We start from the raw sequence: 18,560 nt of genomic DNA on the forward strand, positions 1-18,560 counted from the left end.
GGTAGATCATGCAGAGATGCAACGTGCACACCCTCCTCTGAGGCAATTTTATAGTCCAAGCAGGAAAATTTTAATTCTCAGGGTTCATTGTTTTCACAAAATAAAATTGGACATCAATGTTTGGGAGACCGTCAGTTTGCTGGGACACCAATAGATTTCAAATGAGTTACACATGCATATTTTATTTTGTGGGGACTCCCTGCTCACTCAGTGTGACTCATAAGCCCTGCGGCACTGTAACAGGGTTGCTTCCATCCTGCCGAGTCACCAGCACTTGTTGTGGGGGCAAGAGGTGAGAAGAATGGCATTAACCGTCTGGCTACCCACAACCTCTCCAACAGCAACTCCGTGTTGGGAGCTACATAAATTATTTTCACATAGGGCTACCCCGAGATTCATTATAGTGTGTAGGTGGGGAAAAACCTGAACTGGTGCCAGATGTCCTGTGCCTTGAGAACGGCATGAACAGCGAACCCAGAGAGAGACACTAATAGCCAGCAAGATGCCCATCAAACCAATGAAGGAGCATCTGACTCAAGTTGTGTAGGTCTTGCATATAGCCATATGCCCATAATCCTCCTGGGCCTGTTGATTTAAGCCTTCGAAGTAAGGCACTCTTTCCCCTCCTCTTAACACGGTAAGTTAGCTAGGCATGCAAATAGATCAGAAGGCACAGCACCTGCTGTCCGCGTAGCTTCCTTCCCTCATGCTTGGGGAAGGAACATTTTTCATTTTGTGCATCCCACCACTCACCTCACTTGGTGGCAGCAGTGGGATGGGAAGAAGCTGCATGGAGAAATTTAAAAAACAACAACACAGGGGCGCCTTTGTTGTAGCATGGAGAAATTTGGCAAGCAAGCTCAATTTCCACCACTTGCAATACTCTGATTTTCTGAAACAGACAAACTCGTTCCTGTGTTTCAATGCATTTATTAAATTCTTACAAAACAGAATACAAAAAATTCTGGCATCAACAAGGTGTTACAAAGGAAAAGTTCCATCAAGCGGTATCAGTTCACCTGGTACATATAATAAAGTGCTTGGTTTTTTTTTTATTTTAAAGGGTTTTTAAAAGTTTTTTTATGTTTCATTTTTAAACCAGTCCTAAACTGAGAGCTCGTATCTCAGTAGTATGTTAAGGTGACTTCATTTCAAAACACAATCCTTTGGCAGTCTTCTATGGTAACCAGAGGGAAAAAACGTTGTTTCTCCTGGACTGATTTTTCTCATAAAAAGAAAAGCAGGATTTCACAGTAAAGAAGTTACTAACCAGCTTCAAACATTGACTTTATCTGGAGGGGAAGGAAGGCAATGTTGTCAACAACAACAACAACAAAATTGCATCCATTTCTCCCCTTTTGCAGCTGGGAAAAAAACCTAAAGGAGGAATCAAAACACAAAAAGGTTTGCAAGACAGATGATTCCCAAGGGGGAAAAAACTGGGATAGACAGAAAAAGATTTAACACAATTTTGGATAAGGCAGGGTTAGAAATCTGCACACAGTGTTAAAAGTAAAAAAGTGGGGGAGAAGAGAAAAAACAAGATATTGTTTTCTACATACTATGCTGAGAGAGACTGACTGGTTGGAAGGATGTCACGAGGCATTTGAGAGTTTCCCACCAACCCCTAGCTAGAGACAAGGTCAGTTTCCCTCAATGAAGACTAGTAACTTTAAACTCAAAGTCTGAGCATTGTGACTTCTGAGACAAGGGTGTTGTGGGGGTTGGACGCAGCTTAAGATTCTCCAACAGATCATTCTAAGCACCCATCCTCAGAGGTTAGCACAAGCTCAAAATGGGGTTTAGCATTTTTGGTAGAGATGTGCTCCCAAGCTAGGAAGACTGAAAAAACAAAACCATTTTATAATCATCTCTCACATGGAAAGAGAGAAATCTAAGCACCATCTTACGTCTCCAAAAACAAAGGGGCACATCATTAAGGCGGGGGGGTGGGATGGGGGAAAGACATCAAGATGGGAGGCACCATTTAAAAGAGACACACATTCGACACCCCAAGCAGATTTCGCTCATGTTCTGGAAGTGAAAGGGAGGGACCATGTCAGGGTTATCCAGAGAGGTCCCTGAAACTAACATGAGTTATGACCGATTGCTTTCAACCATTACCATTAGCTATAGCTTGATTGGAAGGGGGCTGTGAACCTGGGACACAGCCTCCCATTCCTTTAAACCTCAAAAGAGGCACCACCAACACAGAGCCCACACTCACGTCATGGAGAGAGATGCTCAGAACAAGCAGATCACAAAGTCTCAAAATCTTGTCCTGGTGCCTAGCTTTGTCTCTCCCTGTCCCCATCCGCTGATCATAAAAGCACCACCTTTCAAAGGCTGGACACCAGTTAGCTCTGTGCCCTGACCAGCCCATACTACAATGGCCATCACAAACAGACACCTGCCAAATGTCATCACAGCCTATTTTTGCAGGACATGAATTGAATTCCCACACACACACCTCAGATCAGCTTCTAAGACTCTTGAAATTTTCTGCAATACATAAATATTGTTCACTACCCCAGAACCCAAGGTGGCAGGGACTTTCCAAGTAGGGTAGTTTTAATTTGCTTTTTCTTTTTCTTGTTCGTCTTTTTTTTTAAAAAAAACAACCTGTTACTATAATGCTGGTTTGGTAGAGAACCCACTTGCTTTTTGTGATCAAATGTGGGCATTTGTTCTGTATGTATTACAGCTGGGTTTGCATGCAGACAAGAAAAGGGTTGCATGCCACCTTGTGTAGAAAAGGGGCTGGTGCGTCAGAAATTTGCAAAACCCGTATTTAGAGATTCTGCGTTGACTCTGCATCCATACATATTTCCTTTGTTAAAAAATGGACACAAGCCATAGCTAGAAGGGCCACCTGACTGATTCTTCATGCACTGCAACAGACCTGAGAACTTATCTGAAAGAACAGGGAAAAGAGTGCTTCAGAAGAAAGACGGAAAGCCCAAATTCTACAACCGGAGGCCAATGCCACTTTCGGGCATTTTATCATGAGAGCTCATGGCAACTCCATTTTGGCCCTATATAGCAAGATTCAAGGCATCTGTTCCTTGTGTGGTGCTAACTAGGTAAGGCAGGTGACCCAGGGCAGAGAAAGACATTCTGGGGCATTACACAGAAGGGCTGGCAGAAAAAACCCATCCAACGTCTGAAAAAAAGTCAGCTCATCTAGCCGAGACTTTCAAAATACCGTATGTTTTTTTAGAAAAACGACTGTGTTTTGCACAGATGCTACAACTATCCTGGAACGAAACCATCTTTTTTTGCCGTTGTTGTTTTCAAGTCTACGTTGCAAGACGTTAAACCAGTTCTAAAGAATGTATTCAATTACCTGCCAGGCCCTGTCAAAAAACTCCAGAGACCGAATTTCGCTGTCATGCCAAGAATCTACCTCCGAGAGCTTTTTGGTCCAGGGACGGGTGGCCATGACGCTCGGCCCAGGCTTCCAGCCTATTTAAAAACCAGCTGGGTTCACACATCCAAGAGCAGGAGCCAAAGGCAAGGCCGGCATATGCTCTTCCCTGTCTTTTGCTAACTAGCCTTCAGACAAAATGCAGAATACCCCTCCCACGGTCAAGGGAGAATTGGCTTCTGCATTCTTCCAGAAGGGTCCAGAGATGATGTTTCTCGCACCTGAATCCGTAGCTTCCAAGAGTCCAGAGCACAATGTTATGTTGTTCAAGTATATTTAAAAAAAAAAGTAAAACAAGTAATAGCAAAATGTATTAGCAAGTATCAAAGATCTCCCCCCTCCCCAACCTCCTTTTAAAAAGGAGGTTTTGCCCATGTGGCAGTCTAATTAGGTTCGGAGGTGGAGGCTGCCCATAAAGGCCCCCCCGGAGCACCCCACACCTCCTCTCCCTTCCCCAAAGAAGCAGACATCCGTGGGAGAAGACTGCATGCTGGTGATAAAGCAAGCAAAATATATGGTAGGGGGGGGAGATACCCAACCCCCCTAAAGGAAAGAGAGGGAGCCTATCTTGCTATTTCTACTCCTTTGTCCTGAAAATCACCTGCATTCAGGTATTTCAAGAAGCCATTCGCTACCTCCAGCTTCCTCCCAATCAAATCACAATTGCATAGTATTGTAGACAATTTTTTTAAAAAAAAGCTTATTTAGAAAAACTATCCAAACCATCACTTACATGCTCTGAGCAACAGCCCAGTTCCACCCATGTTCTCTAAGAAGCAAGTTCAGCAGAGAGAAGATGGACCTCCAAGCCAAGCACACAAAAGGATCACAACTTGGCAACACTAACAGCTGAATGGGGGCCTAGACAGAGGCACGTACGTAAGACCGGATTGTGGCTGGCCAGACCACCCTGCCCCTCGGTCCCTCTCCACTGTTCTTGCCAAGCCCACAATTCCGCTTCTAATTCCAACTAGGGACTACCAGTTTGGAAACACCAACGGAAGAACTGGAAAGCCACCCTCCAACTAAATTAAGCTGCCCCAACATGCTACCACACCAAAGGTAGGGCTGTTTCCACACTACTCACCTTCATCCGGAACGCTGAGGAACGTCATGAAAAAAAAACAGAAGGTGGCGTCTTCTCGCGCGAGTTTTGCACGATGTGCAAAACTTGCGCGAGAAGATGCCATCTTCCATGGTTTTTTCACGACATTCAGCAGTGTTCCGGATGAAGGTGCCTAGTGTGGAAATGGCCTAGTTCTCACTTGCCCAAACATGCACTGCCCCCTTGGGGTTGTTGATGACCCCAACCCTGCACCCCAAAAAACTGCCATCCAGTAACAACTCTGCACCCGAACAAGATGGCCTCCACGTATCACTCTTGGGTCACAGTATCTCAGTCTCCTTCCATTGAGCCATACATCACCTGTGGCTTGTGTACCAGCAGATGGCGGCCAAACTGGAGCGCATAGCATGAAAATGGAGGGTGGCTTAGGTGGAGCTTGTGTGGACGCGCACATACATGAGGCTGATTCCTACACTGCATGGAGGAATGCTGGAGTGTTGCAGGGGGATGGTCGGAGAAGGAGACATCCAGAATGCCAAGAAGGTGCTGTGTACAAGAAGGTGCTGAGTTCCTTGTTTAAATTCACACAACCCCAATGACCGCGCACATCCTCAGAGGGAGACAGGGCTCCAGAAATCAATTCGGCACTTCGGAATCCAGCAGGCCTCTCTCCTCAAGCAAGGACCCCGCTTTCCCTTCCACCAAATGTGTTTGTGTATGCTTTAAGGACTGGGGCCATTCAGCCCGTATCACAAGTCAGGTACCAACAAGATTTTGGAATTCTCCAGAAATTCGTTCCCACTGCGAGCAGAACAGCCAAGATCATTAAAAGCAAAACTTAACAAAACAACTACTAAAAACCGGAAAACAAACTAGCCATGGAATTTCTCAACTACGCTGCTCCTTCCATGTTGCTCAATTAAGTGGGAAAGTCCACCATTCAGAAGGTCTGCAAAAAGCTTCAGCCCCTCACAGAAAGGGCCAAACATGACCGTGTTCTTGCAGCTGCCACAGAGAAACCGCTGCCATTTTAAGGCGATTTAAAAACGCAGCAAGGGCAGGATCCTGATTGGACCTGGAGTGGCAGGCTGAGGTGTTCTTGTCTTGCCCACCACGCCTTATCAAGTGCCTAAATGCCCTCTGCGGCTGCTTCAGCTCTTGAAACATTGCCCGGGGGGGGAGGAGACACAAAAGCACCATGTCTCATCAAGATGAAGCCCCCGCGGCATTTTGAAATCACCTTAAAATGGTGGTGGCGGCTCCATGGTGATCACAAGGATATGTTACGTTTAGTATGGCCCTCCCCTCAGTATTGAAGCTTTCTTAAAGAAAAAAAAAAGATAATGTATCACACAAAACCCACCAGGTCATGCCTGAATTGGTGAGGGAGCCAGGGGTTTGGCACTGTGAGAAAAAAAGAACACATTGGACATAGCAATGGCTTCTCATCTCCCCTCGCCCCAAAGTGGTTCTTATGCATAAAATGTTTCAAGCTGTCAGAAGATCCTCACTTTCCATCTCAAACCCACCCACCCTCAATTAATCCTCCCAGCAATTGCAGAAATGCTTCTTGCTGAAGATTTACACCCTATGAGCTTTGTACTCATCTAAACATCATGGCTTCTCCCCAAGGAACTCGGAGAACTGCAATTCAGCAAAGATTGGGGGCGGGGGGTGGGTGGGCAGATAAGAGCTTGGAGGTTATTAACTTCCCTCAGTTCCCTGCACAGATCAACTATTTCAAAGGTTCTTTGGGAAGAATCCAGGCCAGTAAAGTTCTAGAACAAAACACATTTGGAAGCGGGGCAGGGCAGAGAACAGAGTAAGAGAAAGAATTAATTTCCAGGGGCACCCCCTTTTCCAACTCACAAGTCTTTTGCTTAGTTTCGGGGGGGGGGGGGAATTCTAAGAAATTCAATTTTTTTAAAAAAGAAAGACCTGCATAAACAGGGAAACTGCACCACAAGGTTAAATGGAGGAAAGTTGATGCTCGTCCTCTCTTCCAAAAATGCCCCTGCACAGATGTTGATCCACAAGGAACTCTAAAAATGTGCAAATCCTTCAAGATGACCACCCCACAGTGGCATGAACCCTTTCACCATGGCAGGGTGTTTTTTATAAAAAATAGCAACAAGAATTGCCAAGAACCAGGATGACTTTGCTTCCCTTGCAGTGATGCTTCCCCGTCCAAAGAAATTCAAATACGCACATGCAAATCCTAGGAGTTTATTTCAGTCAACCTGGGCCGTTTTCACACTGCTTACCAGCCCCGGAACATTGCGCCAAGCTCCCGGAATAACAGCGTCTTCCTGGCGCAATTTCACACCAGGAAGACGCTGTCATTCCGGGAGCTCGGCACGACGTTCCGGGGCCGGTAAGCAATGTGAAAACGGCCCTGGTTAAGATGAAAGACCCTCCCTTCTTCCCACTTCCCCTCCAAGTTGGGACCAAACTAGACCTACTGAGCTGAGGGAGGGGTTTAATTTTTGTTTCGGAACAAATAAGGGTCTATGGGACAGCGCTGCCCCTTCCTGTGCCCCCTGCTTGCTTCCCCATAGCCCCATTCTAGTATTGGAGGCGGGCTAGGGAAGAAAGCACCAGGGAAAGGGGACAGAATGTAGGGAATTCAGCTGTGAACAGGTGGGAAGAGGAAAAGTTCTCACCTGCAAAACCAGACTCTGCCACCCCCGTGTGTGTACACGAGCGCAGACCTCCAGTTCAACAAATCAGTTCTGCTGCTATTATGTCTAGCTTGGCCCCCGTATCACGAAAACAAAGAACTAAACTGCAAATTAAATAGGCACAACATTTCAAAAGGACTGGATTCCTACGCAGGGCCCTGGCGCCCACCAGCTGGGAGAGTCCCCGAACCGATTCAGTCGCTGGCCCACTAGAACATTCCTGCAGAAATCCTAGATAGTTCCCTGCCCCCGGAGCAACGGCCAGGCAGGAGAGACCAGGAAACGAGGAGATTCATGAACCTTAAAAACAAGCCACCCCGTGACCCGTGCCAATGCCTTCTGGGACAGGAAGTGAACCACACGCCACTCCCCCCCCCAACCCAAGTGCACAAAATATAAGATCCAGAATCCGTATGCTTCTTTTTAAAAAAGAGAGAGAAATCAATCAGAAGACCCACGTTAAACACACACACAACAGAAACAATACACCCGAACATTAAAATGCTACCTTTAAAGTTGAGAGATCAGGGGAGCTTCTTCTTCCCCCTTCCCCTTTTCACAGTATAAAAAGTGAGCCAACAGAAAAAAGAACAAAAAAACAGTAGCTACTTAATTCAATTATCCTTCGTTCAGAGAGGCGGTGAGGAGTCTGGCTTGCTAGGGCAGGATGGAGGGGGAAGATGTTGGTTTGAAGATTATTTTTAAGCAAATTGTGTACTACACATTTTCAGCATTTTCTGCTTTCCCAGGGCAAGTCTCGTAAGAGGCAGAAGGGAGTTAAATACCTTTTTAAAAAGAGAGAGAATAAAGCCAGTGGTAACAAGATCAGGATACAAAGAAAAACGTTGGAAACCAGCCAATGTCAGAGACTTCTGATCTTGCTCCCCAGCGGCCCGGAAAAAGCGCTTATTTTTTCAGTTATCATCGTCATCCAAAAAGGAAAACCAAAATGGAGGAAGAGAATGCTTATATACACAGAGGAGGAGGGTGAAAAGAGGGAGAGAGAGTCACAGATGGTCTCCCACCAGGACCAATGGGGCCACCAAATGCTGGCTGGGCTCAGCTTTGGCCAGGCTGGCTTTCTGCCGCCGCTTGGCCAGTTTGGACTCGGAAGGGGGAGAGAGCTGCATAGAACATGAGGTAGCTTTAATGAGGATGGGGCGGGGCTCCTCCGCGGCCGCCTCCTCCTCGTGCTGAGTCAGCTGCCGGTTGACAGCGATGGCCTCTGCCGCGAAGGACGTCAGCTCTTTGGCACTGCTGTTCCTGAAACGGGAGGGAGGGAAGCACCCGTTAGCCGAGCCCAGACACCAACACACCCCTGCACTGAATAAATGAACAATTCCACACTGAGAAAACGGGAAAGTGCGGGATGGTGACTTGGAATACTGGACTTGGAGGGGGAAGACCCAAGTTCAAAACCCTGTTCGGCTTTGGAACTCACTAGGTGACCAATGGGCCTGTCACTTTCTCAGCTCAAAGCTACCTTACAGGATTGTTGTTGAGAGGAAAACGGAGGAAGGCAGAACTACGTACAGCCTTCCCTGAAGGAAGGACGAGATATTAACGCAATAGCCAGCCTGCCATTTGCAGCTTTAATTATGGACTATCTATACTGCTTTGTATACTTCCACTGCATGAAGCTGCAAAAAAAATGCAGTTCATGCAGATCTGAAGCAGCTCTTATGGGGAAGGGGATCGGGTTTTGTCAGCCCCATGAGGCGAGGAAGGGAATGATGCTGCATACTGAGCCTGATTCCAGGCTTTCCAACCACTGCAGTTTTCTCCCATCACCCCTCGGGCTTCTGAAATTTCAGCAAGCATTGTCCCTCTTTTCAAGCCTACCTGTGCAGCCCATAAGGACTAGAAGCTTGCTTTTTGAAAACCGAGTGCTCTCACCCAATACCAATTCTCCATGGTAGAATCAACACAGATTCAATTTAAGAACAGCTGGATCAAAACAAGGATCCATATTATCAGGCACCTCGTTTCCAACACTGAGTAACCAACTGCTTTAGTTTGGAAGGCCTGAAAGCCGGGACTGAAAGCAGCAGACCTTGCTGTTTGTTCCCATGTCTGATTCTTAAAGGTAGACTGCTTCTGAACCTGGAGGCTCCATTTAGTTACTGTTTTTATGCTGTGATACACTATAGTGTTAAATCTGTTCTACGCAACCTTGAAGATCATTTATTTTTAAAAAGGGGTATAAATCTCACCTTCCTTTAACTTGCACAGATTAGACCCATGTTCTAGTTCTATTTATAAGCTTCTTGAAGAAGCTGAAAATAACAAAACTTTGAGGGAAGGGGGGGAGAATTTCACTCACCTTTGAAGGATGATTGGAGTTGGGAGCGTGTTATCTGGAGCACACTGAAAAAGACACAGAGGGAGAAAAATAATTAAGTTCTCCAAGACTGTCTACCAAAACCTTTCATAGAATCATAGGGTTGGAAGAGGCCTCTAGGGTCATCTAGCCCAACCCCCTACACAATGCAGGAAATTCACAACTACCTCCCCACCCACACCCTGGCTCCATGCCCAGAAGACGGCAAAACTCTACCAGGATCCTTTCCAACTAAAAGCAGTGGGACTGACAGACGATGGGAGGAGTAGCAGACACCCAAGAAGACAGAATTAAAATTCAACAAGACCTGAACACTCTGGAGAAGTGGGCAGCTGTGAATAGGATGCAATTCAACAAAGACAAGTGCACAGTGTTACATTCGGGCCACAAAAATGGGAAGCGCAAATACTGGATGGGGGATACACTTCTGGGCAGTAGTATATGTGAAAGGGATCTTGGGGTAAGAGTGGACTGTAAACTGATTATGAGCAGTCAGTGTGATGCGGTTGCTCTCTTTAAATATTTGAAAGGCTGTCATTTGGAGGAGGGCAAGGAGCTGTTCCAGTTGGCAGCAGAGGGTAGGACCTGAAGCAACGGGCTGAAATTACATGCAAAAAGGTACAGGCTGGATATTAGGAAGAACTTTTTCACGGTCAGAGTAGTTCAAAAGTGGACTCAGCTGCCTAGGGAGGTGGTGAGCTCCCCTTCACTGGCAGTTTTCAAGAAGAGGCTGGATGAATATTTGTCAGGGATGCTTTAGGCTGATCCTGCACTGGGCAGGGGGTCGGACTAGATGGCCTGTATGGCCCCTTCCAACTCTATGATTCAAGCCCAACAGCACTTCTGCGATCAACCTTCTCAGTTCTGCAGCATCTCCAGTGCTCTTACAAGCACTGGCTATTGATTTCAGGGTAGAATCCAACCTGTCCTAAGCCCTATGTCAACCAAGACCTCGAAAGGACTACCCCTTCTCTTGTATCAACTCGTCTGCCTTGTTCACATCGGCCTCTCCAGGAGAGCGGAGCAGATGATTCCCTTTCATTCCTTTTCAATATCCACCAAAATTTTGGGAATAGCTTGAGTTCTGTTTTGCGCTGCCGGCTCTGTAGAGTCACGTTCATCACGTACGCTTAACTGTACTGTTTGCAAATAGTTTGTATAGCATTCGTAAACGTAACAGCCTTTACAAGTATACCTGCAGTTTACTGACACAAAAATGCTGATCCTGCCTATCTTATGAAAAAAAACCCAGACATGGGGGAACAGAACAGTATCAAACTAGACTCAGGGGGTTTGAATCAAACAAAGGAGAAGCAAAATGCCATTTGGCGTTTACGGACTGCAAAAGCGAACAGGAAGACAAGCCAAACGCTCACCCCTTGCACCCACGGGTGCTTGAGGACTTCAGCTGCACTGAGGCGTTTCTTAGCATCCCTCACAAGGAGCTTCGAAATGAGATCTTTGGCTCCGAAAGAGATATGAGCCCAATCTTTATCCGGGAATTCGTACTTTCCTTCCTGGATACTTTCAAACAGCATATTCTGCAAGAGAAGAGGCAGGGGCACAATGTTGGCGATGGGCAGTCACAAGATGACAGGCCGGTCCGAAGCACACCACAATGCCTCCCAAATGCGGTATGGCACAGTGTGACTTAGCAGTCAGGAGAGCCAGCTCTGAGCTGAGTTCTAATCTTAGCACTAAATGCTCCCTAGGTGGGCACAGGCAAGAAAATATCCGCCACCTTGAGACAAACTACGACTTTCCTTGCGCTGTGCCTGATAGCTACACCCGAATACCATGCTTAAGAGTTAATATTCTTCAGCATCACCTGTCCACATTACACATCAATCTGCAACATGGGCATAAGAAAGACTGCGCATTCCCAAGTGAGGCTACAGGGAAGGAGGGGATTACTATGGCCTCTTCTTGGTCCCACAGAATCCCCGGTCAATTGCTGGTCACCTGACAACCAGCCTCCAAAACCTTTTCTCCATTTTCTTCAAGAATCTCTTCCCCTAAAATATATCTGCGCGCACACACCCTCCCCTCACCCGTGTGTGTGGCACTGCAAAGTGCATGAGATCACTGCTTCCTACTGGACACAGCAGCAGCCACTAAAAATGTTGCTTGTAAATTTTTCTGGCTTTTAAAACCTAGTTTCTGACACCATTTACTGTGAAACCTGGCTCCGATAAAAGGATATTACTTTGTATTTTGATGGGTTATTAAACATAACACGTTTTGACTGGAACCCATCGCCCCAGTACTAGTCTGACTAACCACTAAACCACACTAACCTTGTGCCGAGCATAAGCCAGAAATATCTGAATAAATGGTGGTATACCTCAGTGGTTTGCAAACTGCGGTATTCCTGGGAAGTTCCTAACAGCCCCCTGCCCAGGACTGCTTTGCCCACAGAAAGGAAGGGTGCAATCTCAATTCATGAGGGGACAATCATGAGGGAATATGAAGACTGAGAGGAACAAAGAAGCCCACCAGTCGGGGTGGGGGGTGTCTGCACAGAACCCCTAAATCTAGCAGAGGTAATTAGGCTGCCACCATTTCCCTCAACTAAGTCCTAGTGCAAAGCAGTAGAAAAGAGCAAGCGTCCAGTAGCACCTATAAGACTCACAAAATTTGTGGTAAGATATCTGAAGAAGTGAGCTGTGACTCAGGAACGCTCCTACCCTACCAAAGATTTTGTTCGTCTTATCGGTGGTGCTGGACTTTTCCTCTTTTCTACTGCTGCAGACAGACTAACACGGCAAGCCATCTAGTGCGAAGGAGGCTTTTAAAACCTGAGGCTTGTTTTATGCCGAATCTCCCCAAAGAAGTCACAAAGTTAACCAAACCGGATCTTGCGTTGGGTGAAGCCGAAGACAGAAACCAACAATCACCCCTCAGTGATGAACAATATTTTGTTTTATTAAAATTGGGTGTAAAAGGTTGCATTTGGATAAAGCTGGTTAAACCTTACACTACCCTTACTGGTAGAGACTTTCCTAAATAATCCATGAGGGTATCACACAGCATTCTTAGTCGCCATATGGCAATTAGATCAGGTTGTAATCCCAGGGTATAACCAAAGCAGGGTCACGACACCATGAGGCCTAAGCCAAATACAAAAAGCCACAAAAGTAAGCCTCCTTACTCCACATTTGTGCCCTCAGACCTAACAACTCAAGGAGACTTGGCTGACCAAACAGTGCCTGGCAGAGACATGAGATGACGACGTTCGGCAGCTACGCCAGAATCCCCCTTACACCACCAGGAGCATGTACCCTCTTCCCATGAGAGCCACAGCTGGAGAGATAAGCTAAGGTGCTTCGGCCTTGCCTCCCCGTGGCCTTGGAGACTTCTCCCTCACAAACAACTAGCACCTGTGCTAGAAAGTGCAGAATCATTCTCGCGTTGGCAGGGTTTACTTCTAACTCTTCCAAGTAGGCCTCAATTCCTGTTGCCAAAGAGACCCAGTTTCTGTCCCTCCTTTCCCAGAATCCTCTGAAATGGACAGGGTTTCCAAAGCAGACACAAAGGGACTCCTCAGCATATGAGAAGAACCATTGGCCTACCTTCCAGGGCTGTTGTGAAGGTTGACTGGAAAAGTATTCAAAGATGTGGGTTTTGAGGCAAGTTAGGGGTCACGATTTATTTACCAAAGAATTACAGCCTGCTTTTTTACCCTCATCAGGAAAACCAAGGTGGCTACTTACTGTCTGCAATTTGATTTTAAATAATTTTTGAAATGTGAACGTTTTATTATTTTTAATTTTACTTTATTTGATCCCCTGATGAAGCTAACTGCAAAACGTGTTGGGTTCTAAAAGGAGAAACAAACTACTCTCTCCATTGCACTTTGCTCTTCTCTTTTCTCTTACTAAAATTAAAACACAGATAATCAAATCGCATCTTAAAAACCACTTAAACCAACTGAAGACGCAACAATTAAAACCAGAGCTAAAATGCATAAACAAATCCAAACAAACTACGATTAAAACGCTGAGTAGGAACAAAAGATCACTGAGAGAATGCTAAATAAAACAAAAGTTTTCATCCACTAGTAAAAGATGATAACAGAAGGAGACAGTTGAGTTTCCCTGATTACAGCGTTCCAGTGTCATGACCAAGAAGACCCTCTTCAGGGTTGCCACCCACTTAATCTTATTAAATCAAACTCATTTCTAGAGGGCTACAGCCAGTCAGAATGTCAACAGAAGACAACAGAGCAGGAGCTGAGCAAAGCCGGAAAGGGGGCTGCAGAAAAAAAAGGAGGCTCAAATAAGTGAGCCAAGCTGCGCAGGCAGCCAAAAGAAACCCCACAACTCCAAGAGTCTTTCGCTATTCTCCCACTTGGAGGCACAACTAGAAAGCTGGCTGGCTTTAGCTATTTACCTGGCAGGCAGGGCAGGCTTCTCCGCGGTCCCAGCCGCAGTCAGTCCCACAGTGCCCTACGAAGGGTGGGTAACCACTCAACATGATGTAGAGGATGACCCCCAAGCTCCACAGGTCGCAGCGCTTGTCGTAGATGGATGCCTCTTCATTGAAAGCCTCCACGACTTCCGGAGCCATGTACTCCGCTGAACCACACTAGAAAGGAAACAAACAAGCAGCAGTTAGGACAGCAGGGGGCCTTAGAAGTCCAGCAAATGTATTACGGCATACACTATGCGGATTAAGCTGGGAGTGGGGAGACAAGAGAATTTAAAAGACAATACACTATTCACACATTCCTGGCATTGAGCCAGTCGCAGACAGGGTGACCAGATTTAAATAGCCACGTTTTCCCACTCTGATGACAAAAGCAGCAAACTGGAAGACGATCAGAGGCCTGTTTCCATATGAATCATAAGAACTGGTAACCTGTTATTTCAGAAACAGGCGCACAGGTAATTGCTAGAGAGCAGAAATCTCCTGATACATTACTCGGGAGCACTCAATTAAAAAAAAAACCCAACTGGCAACAGATTCAGGGCTGACTAAGAAGTTACGCATACAACGGGAAAAAATTAGCTTGCGGAATTCCCCACCACAAGATGAGTGAGGCCACTGCTAAAAAGGAAGATTCATGGAGAATAAGTCTTAACAATAACCATCAGCCATGATAAACAACAAAAGCCTCAAGTTCAGGGGTAGTATACCACCAAATATCGGACAAACGGGGTGATGAGGACCTCTTCTCCACTGGTTCCTGCCAGGTGGAAACAAAAGGGTTTACTATCTGATCCAGCAAAGCAATTAAGACTGGCCCTCTTTGCTAGAAGGTACTCCCTGCATTCCAGAAAGCAAACACAACAGCCACCCTCCCCAACCTGCGTGTCAACCAGCACACAGATAGCAAGGACATTCCTTCCCAGAAGTTCTCCGGTGGAGAGGGAGGGACTCGGGCCAAGAACTATAAAGGGATCCAGCATTTCCAGGAAGCAAAGGGCCACAGGTTCAAATGGGCAGCCACTCCCCTGGGATTTCCCAGTGCCTCCAAGAAAGAAAGGGGATGGGAAAGCAGCACAGAAATTTATACAGTACCCAAGAAAAGGAACAGAGCGTCTCATTGTTTTTCATGCAAAGTGATTTTATATGTACCAAATGAAAACCTCTTCCATTTCCAAATGCAACGCAATCCCAACACCCGCCACGTTCACTCCTCTCAATGCTCAAAGCAGGGGAGAGAGAAAAGAGATTTCATACCAGGCACAGATTTTAGATAAACAGAAAAGCACAAAAGCACACCCTGTTTTTTAAAATGAAAACCGAGATCCCGGTCCTCAGCTTACTCATGCAAGCCTCTCCTGCCCCATTTTTATCACTCAAAACTTTCTGCACCCAGGCTTTTTTTCAGCTGGAACACGGTGGAATGGAGTTCCGGCACCCCTTGAAAATGGTCACATGGCCGGTGGCCCCACCCCCTGATCTCCAGACAGAGGGGATTTTAGATTGCCCTCCGCACCATGCCCTGAATCCCACCAGCCACCGGGTAAAGTTCCAAAACTCGAAAGGAGGATTTCTCTGCTCAGATAGACTGCTCCTGGACAAGAGGTGCCAACACGCACACATGCGTGCACACACACCAAAATTTCTCTCCACTCTGCTGCTTGTTAAAGCAAGATCTAATCCTCCATGTTCAGAAGCAGTTTACCTCCAGATACTAGGAATAGACAACATATTTGCTTCCTGCCCCACACGCTTAGCAAGGCATTTCTAGATGACAAGCCAGTGGATGCCCAGAAATCTGGTGCACAACACCCTTGCTGGGGCCGCCAGTGAAAAATCGAGGGGTGGGGGGGACAGCAGGAAAAAACAGCTGTTCAAAGATACTTGCTCACCCTCTTCTCCAACTCAAAATGGGGGATAGGCTCCTCTTTCTTAGAAGGGGGGAAAAGATGTTTGCATAGTGCTACTGGACTCTTTTCCATGTTTGCATAGAGTTATCAATGTCTGTACCCCAAAGAAATTATAATCTAAATTGCAATGGAGAGGGCTAAAGTAAGAGAGTGATCTGGAAGGCTTTGAAGGGACAGAACCCCACACAGATGCTACCCCTGGGGTTAAAATCAGCCGGCTCCCAGGTTGAAAAGGGACATTTGAATCCCTCACTCTTTCAGGGACATCATATGTCCTTAATAATAATAAAAATAACAACATTCGATTTATATACTGCCCTTCAGGACAATTTAACACCCACTCAGAACGGCTTACAAAGAATGTTATTATTATCCCCACAACAATCACCCTGTGAGGTGGGTGGGGCTGAGAGAGCTCTGAGAGAGCTGTGACTGGCCCAAGGGCACCCAGCTGGCTTCAAGCGGAGGAGTGGAGAATCAAACCCAGCTCTCCAGATTAGAGTCCTGCCGCTCTTAACCACTGCACCAATCTGGCTCTCCATTTGGGAACTTCCCTAAGTACACCAGACCTCTCCTTGCTTTGTGGGTGGCCCCATTGTGTGTCTTCGGGGATCCATACACAAGGCAACAAACTGGGGGATAATCTGAGACTAGACCCAATCCAAATCTCCCCTCCTAGGATGCCATAAGCTCTCAGCAGCTTGAGCAGGCCAGTTTTCCCACATCTCTGTGAGCTGTTCTCCACATTCGATGTCGCCTGCATCGGCACGACGTTCCGTTCCGTGGCTGGTGAGCAGTGTGAAAGCGGCCCCTGTTGAGAAAAAGGGGTGGGCTGCCTTGGCAACCAGGAGAAAGGCACTCTCCATGCGCTCAGAGAAAACCTTTTGGATGCTGCTGCTGCACCCAATTCAGTTGCAAGAGAGAATTCCCTCGTATGCGCGCACACAAATATGCACAGTAAATAAGTCAGATCCCCACACAAAGGAGTTTGAGAGAAGAGGCGTAACAGCTGTACCACTTGTTAGCATCCTCTCTCCCCTCCCAGCCAGGCTGGACTGAACCTACCAGGAGTAGAGTAACAAGTCTCTTGCACGGAGGTTGCATCAGCCACCCCTTCCTTAGCAGAAAGTCAGAGTTGACCCAGAAGATCAACCGGCAAGGACAGGGTGGGGCAAAAGGCTTCACTTGCCTGCCCAACTGTGGTGAGTCAGCCCTGCCACGTGGCAGACCACAGAAATTTGGTGGTGGGGGGGGAGCACTTAAGAGAGAACGGAGAAGGCCCTTTGGTTCCACAAACTCTCCAGGACCCCAGAAAAGCAGGCCAAGGGCCCTCTGATTTTAAAAGCACCCCCTGCTAAGGTTTATGTTAGGCTGAAAACAGACCCGGAGCCTTTCCTTCTCAACCCCACGCCGAAGCCACTTTGAGGCCTTCTTCATACACACCATCTAGCTCAACTTCGGCAAATAAAAATCAAGCACAGAGGCTAAGAAAAGGAGCTAGGATTCAGGAAGATGCAGGTTCAAGCATTGCCCCACGGCTGCCAGCTTACTCACTGGACTGAGGAAAGCAACCCCCCATACCGAGCCTCACCTGCAACATGGGGGCCGGCCTACCTTGGAGCGGTGGCGTAAGGACTGCAGAAGCGCACTGTTCTGTATGTTGCTATCTGCAAGTTACTAAATGTGGCTCGTGTTTTACGGTGAGGTTTTAGGAATCAAGAAAACTGAGAAGGGAAAAAAAGATCAGAATCTTCAGGCAATCACTTTGAAGCCCTTCCAAGGAGGGCCTTTGTACCAGGGTTGCCAACTCTGACCTGGGAAATTCCTAGACATTTGGGGCTGAAGCCTGGGGACGGCAGGGTTTGGAGAGAGGAGGGAGTCCGGCAGGAACGCAATGCCCTAAAGTCTGCCCTCTGGGGCCGCCATTTTCTCCACAGGAACGGACCTCTGTAGCCTGAAGATCAGCTGTAATTGCAGGGGATTTCCAGGGCCCGCCTGCAGGTTGGCAACCTTATTTTGTATGGAAGAGTCCTGTTTACAGAACAGCTGAGGAGAGGAGGGAAGGAGGAACCTGTCCCAAAGGGAGCCTTGAAGGAACAGAGACAAGTTTGGGGTTTGGTTTTCGGGAAGAGATCAAAGGCTCGCCTGTAGCACCTTAAAGGCCAACTAGATTTCCAGGGGAGGAGCTTTAGCGCTCTAATCAAGAGAGCCTTGACTCTCAAAACTACTTCTGAGCATGTACAGAGTGTCTTTTAGGAACTCTGGCTTTCAAAAGCCAAATCTAGTTGGTCTTTAAGGTGCTGCCGGACCCGGATCTTGCTCTTTGACTGCAGACCAACACAGCCACCTGCCTAAAACTACTTCTGAGCATGTACAGAGTGTCTTTTGGGATCTTTGGCTCCCAAAAGCTCACACCTTGGAAATCTAAGGTGCTACAGGACCCAAATCTTGCTTTTCTCCTGCAGACTAACAGGGCTACCCACCTGAAGCATACGGGGAGGACTCACAGCAGGACCCAAATTTGGAATGAAGAGATTTTAATTCCATAAAAGCGAGAACCGCTGTTCTCTTTAAAATGGCACTCGATGCTTTTCATACCTCTTAGAAATCACGAGATGGAGAGGAGAGGGTGTGGGAAACTTCCTTTGAGGGAGGCCAAGAAAACAGACAACTTGCTGCGCCAGCTGCACACACACACACACACACA

At 46.9% G+C, this 18,560-nt stretch overlaps 1 protein-coding gene across 1 annotated transcript in view; it reads right to left on the minus strand.

Moving 5' to 3' along the window:
• Window positions 1–914: 914 nt before the first annotated feature.
• Window positions 915–18,560, minus strand: part of MKNK2 (MAPK interacting serine/threonine kinase 2) — a 39,970-nt gene continuing 22,324 nt past the window's right edge. The window contains exons 11-14 of the mRNA XM_054981791.1: window positions 13,908–14,102; window positions 10,892–11,056; window positions 9,498–9,541; window positions 915–8,437 (exon numbers count right to left, since the gene is read on the minus strand). Coding sequence (XP_054837766.1) covers window positions 8,182–8,437; window positions 9,498–9,541; window positions 10,892–11,056; window positions 13,908–14,102 — 660 coding nt within the window. The 3' untranslated portion in view covers window positions 915–8,181. The remainder of the gene's footprint in view (window positions 8,438–9,497; window positions 9,542–10,891; window positions 11,057–13,907; window positions 14,103–18,560) is intronic.

The sequence above is a fragment of the Eublepharis macularius genome, chromosome 5, assembly GCF_028583425.1.
Source record: "Eublepharis macularius isolate TG4126 chromosome 5, MPM_Emac_v1.0, whole genome shotgun sequence".
In the NCBI taxonomy this organism is placed as follows: domain Eukaryota; kingdom Metazoa; phylum Chordata; class Lepidosauria; order Squamata; family Eublepharidae; genus Eublepharis; species Eublepharis macularius.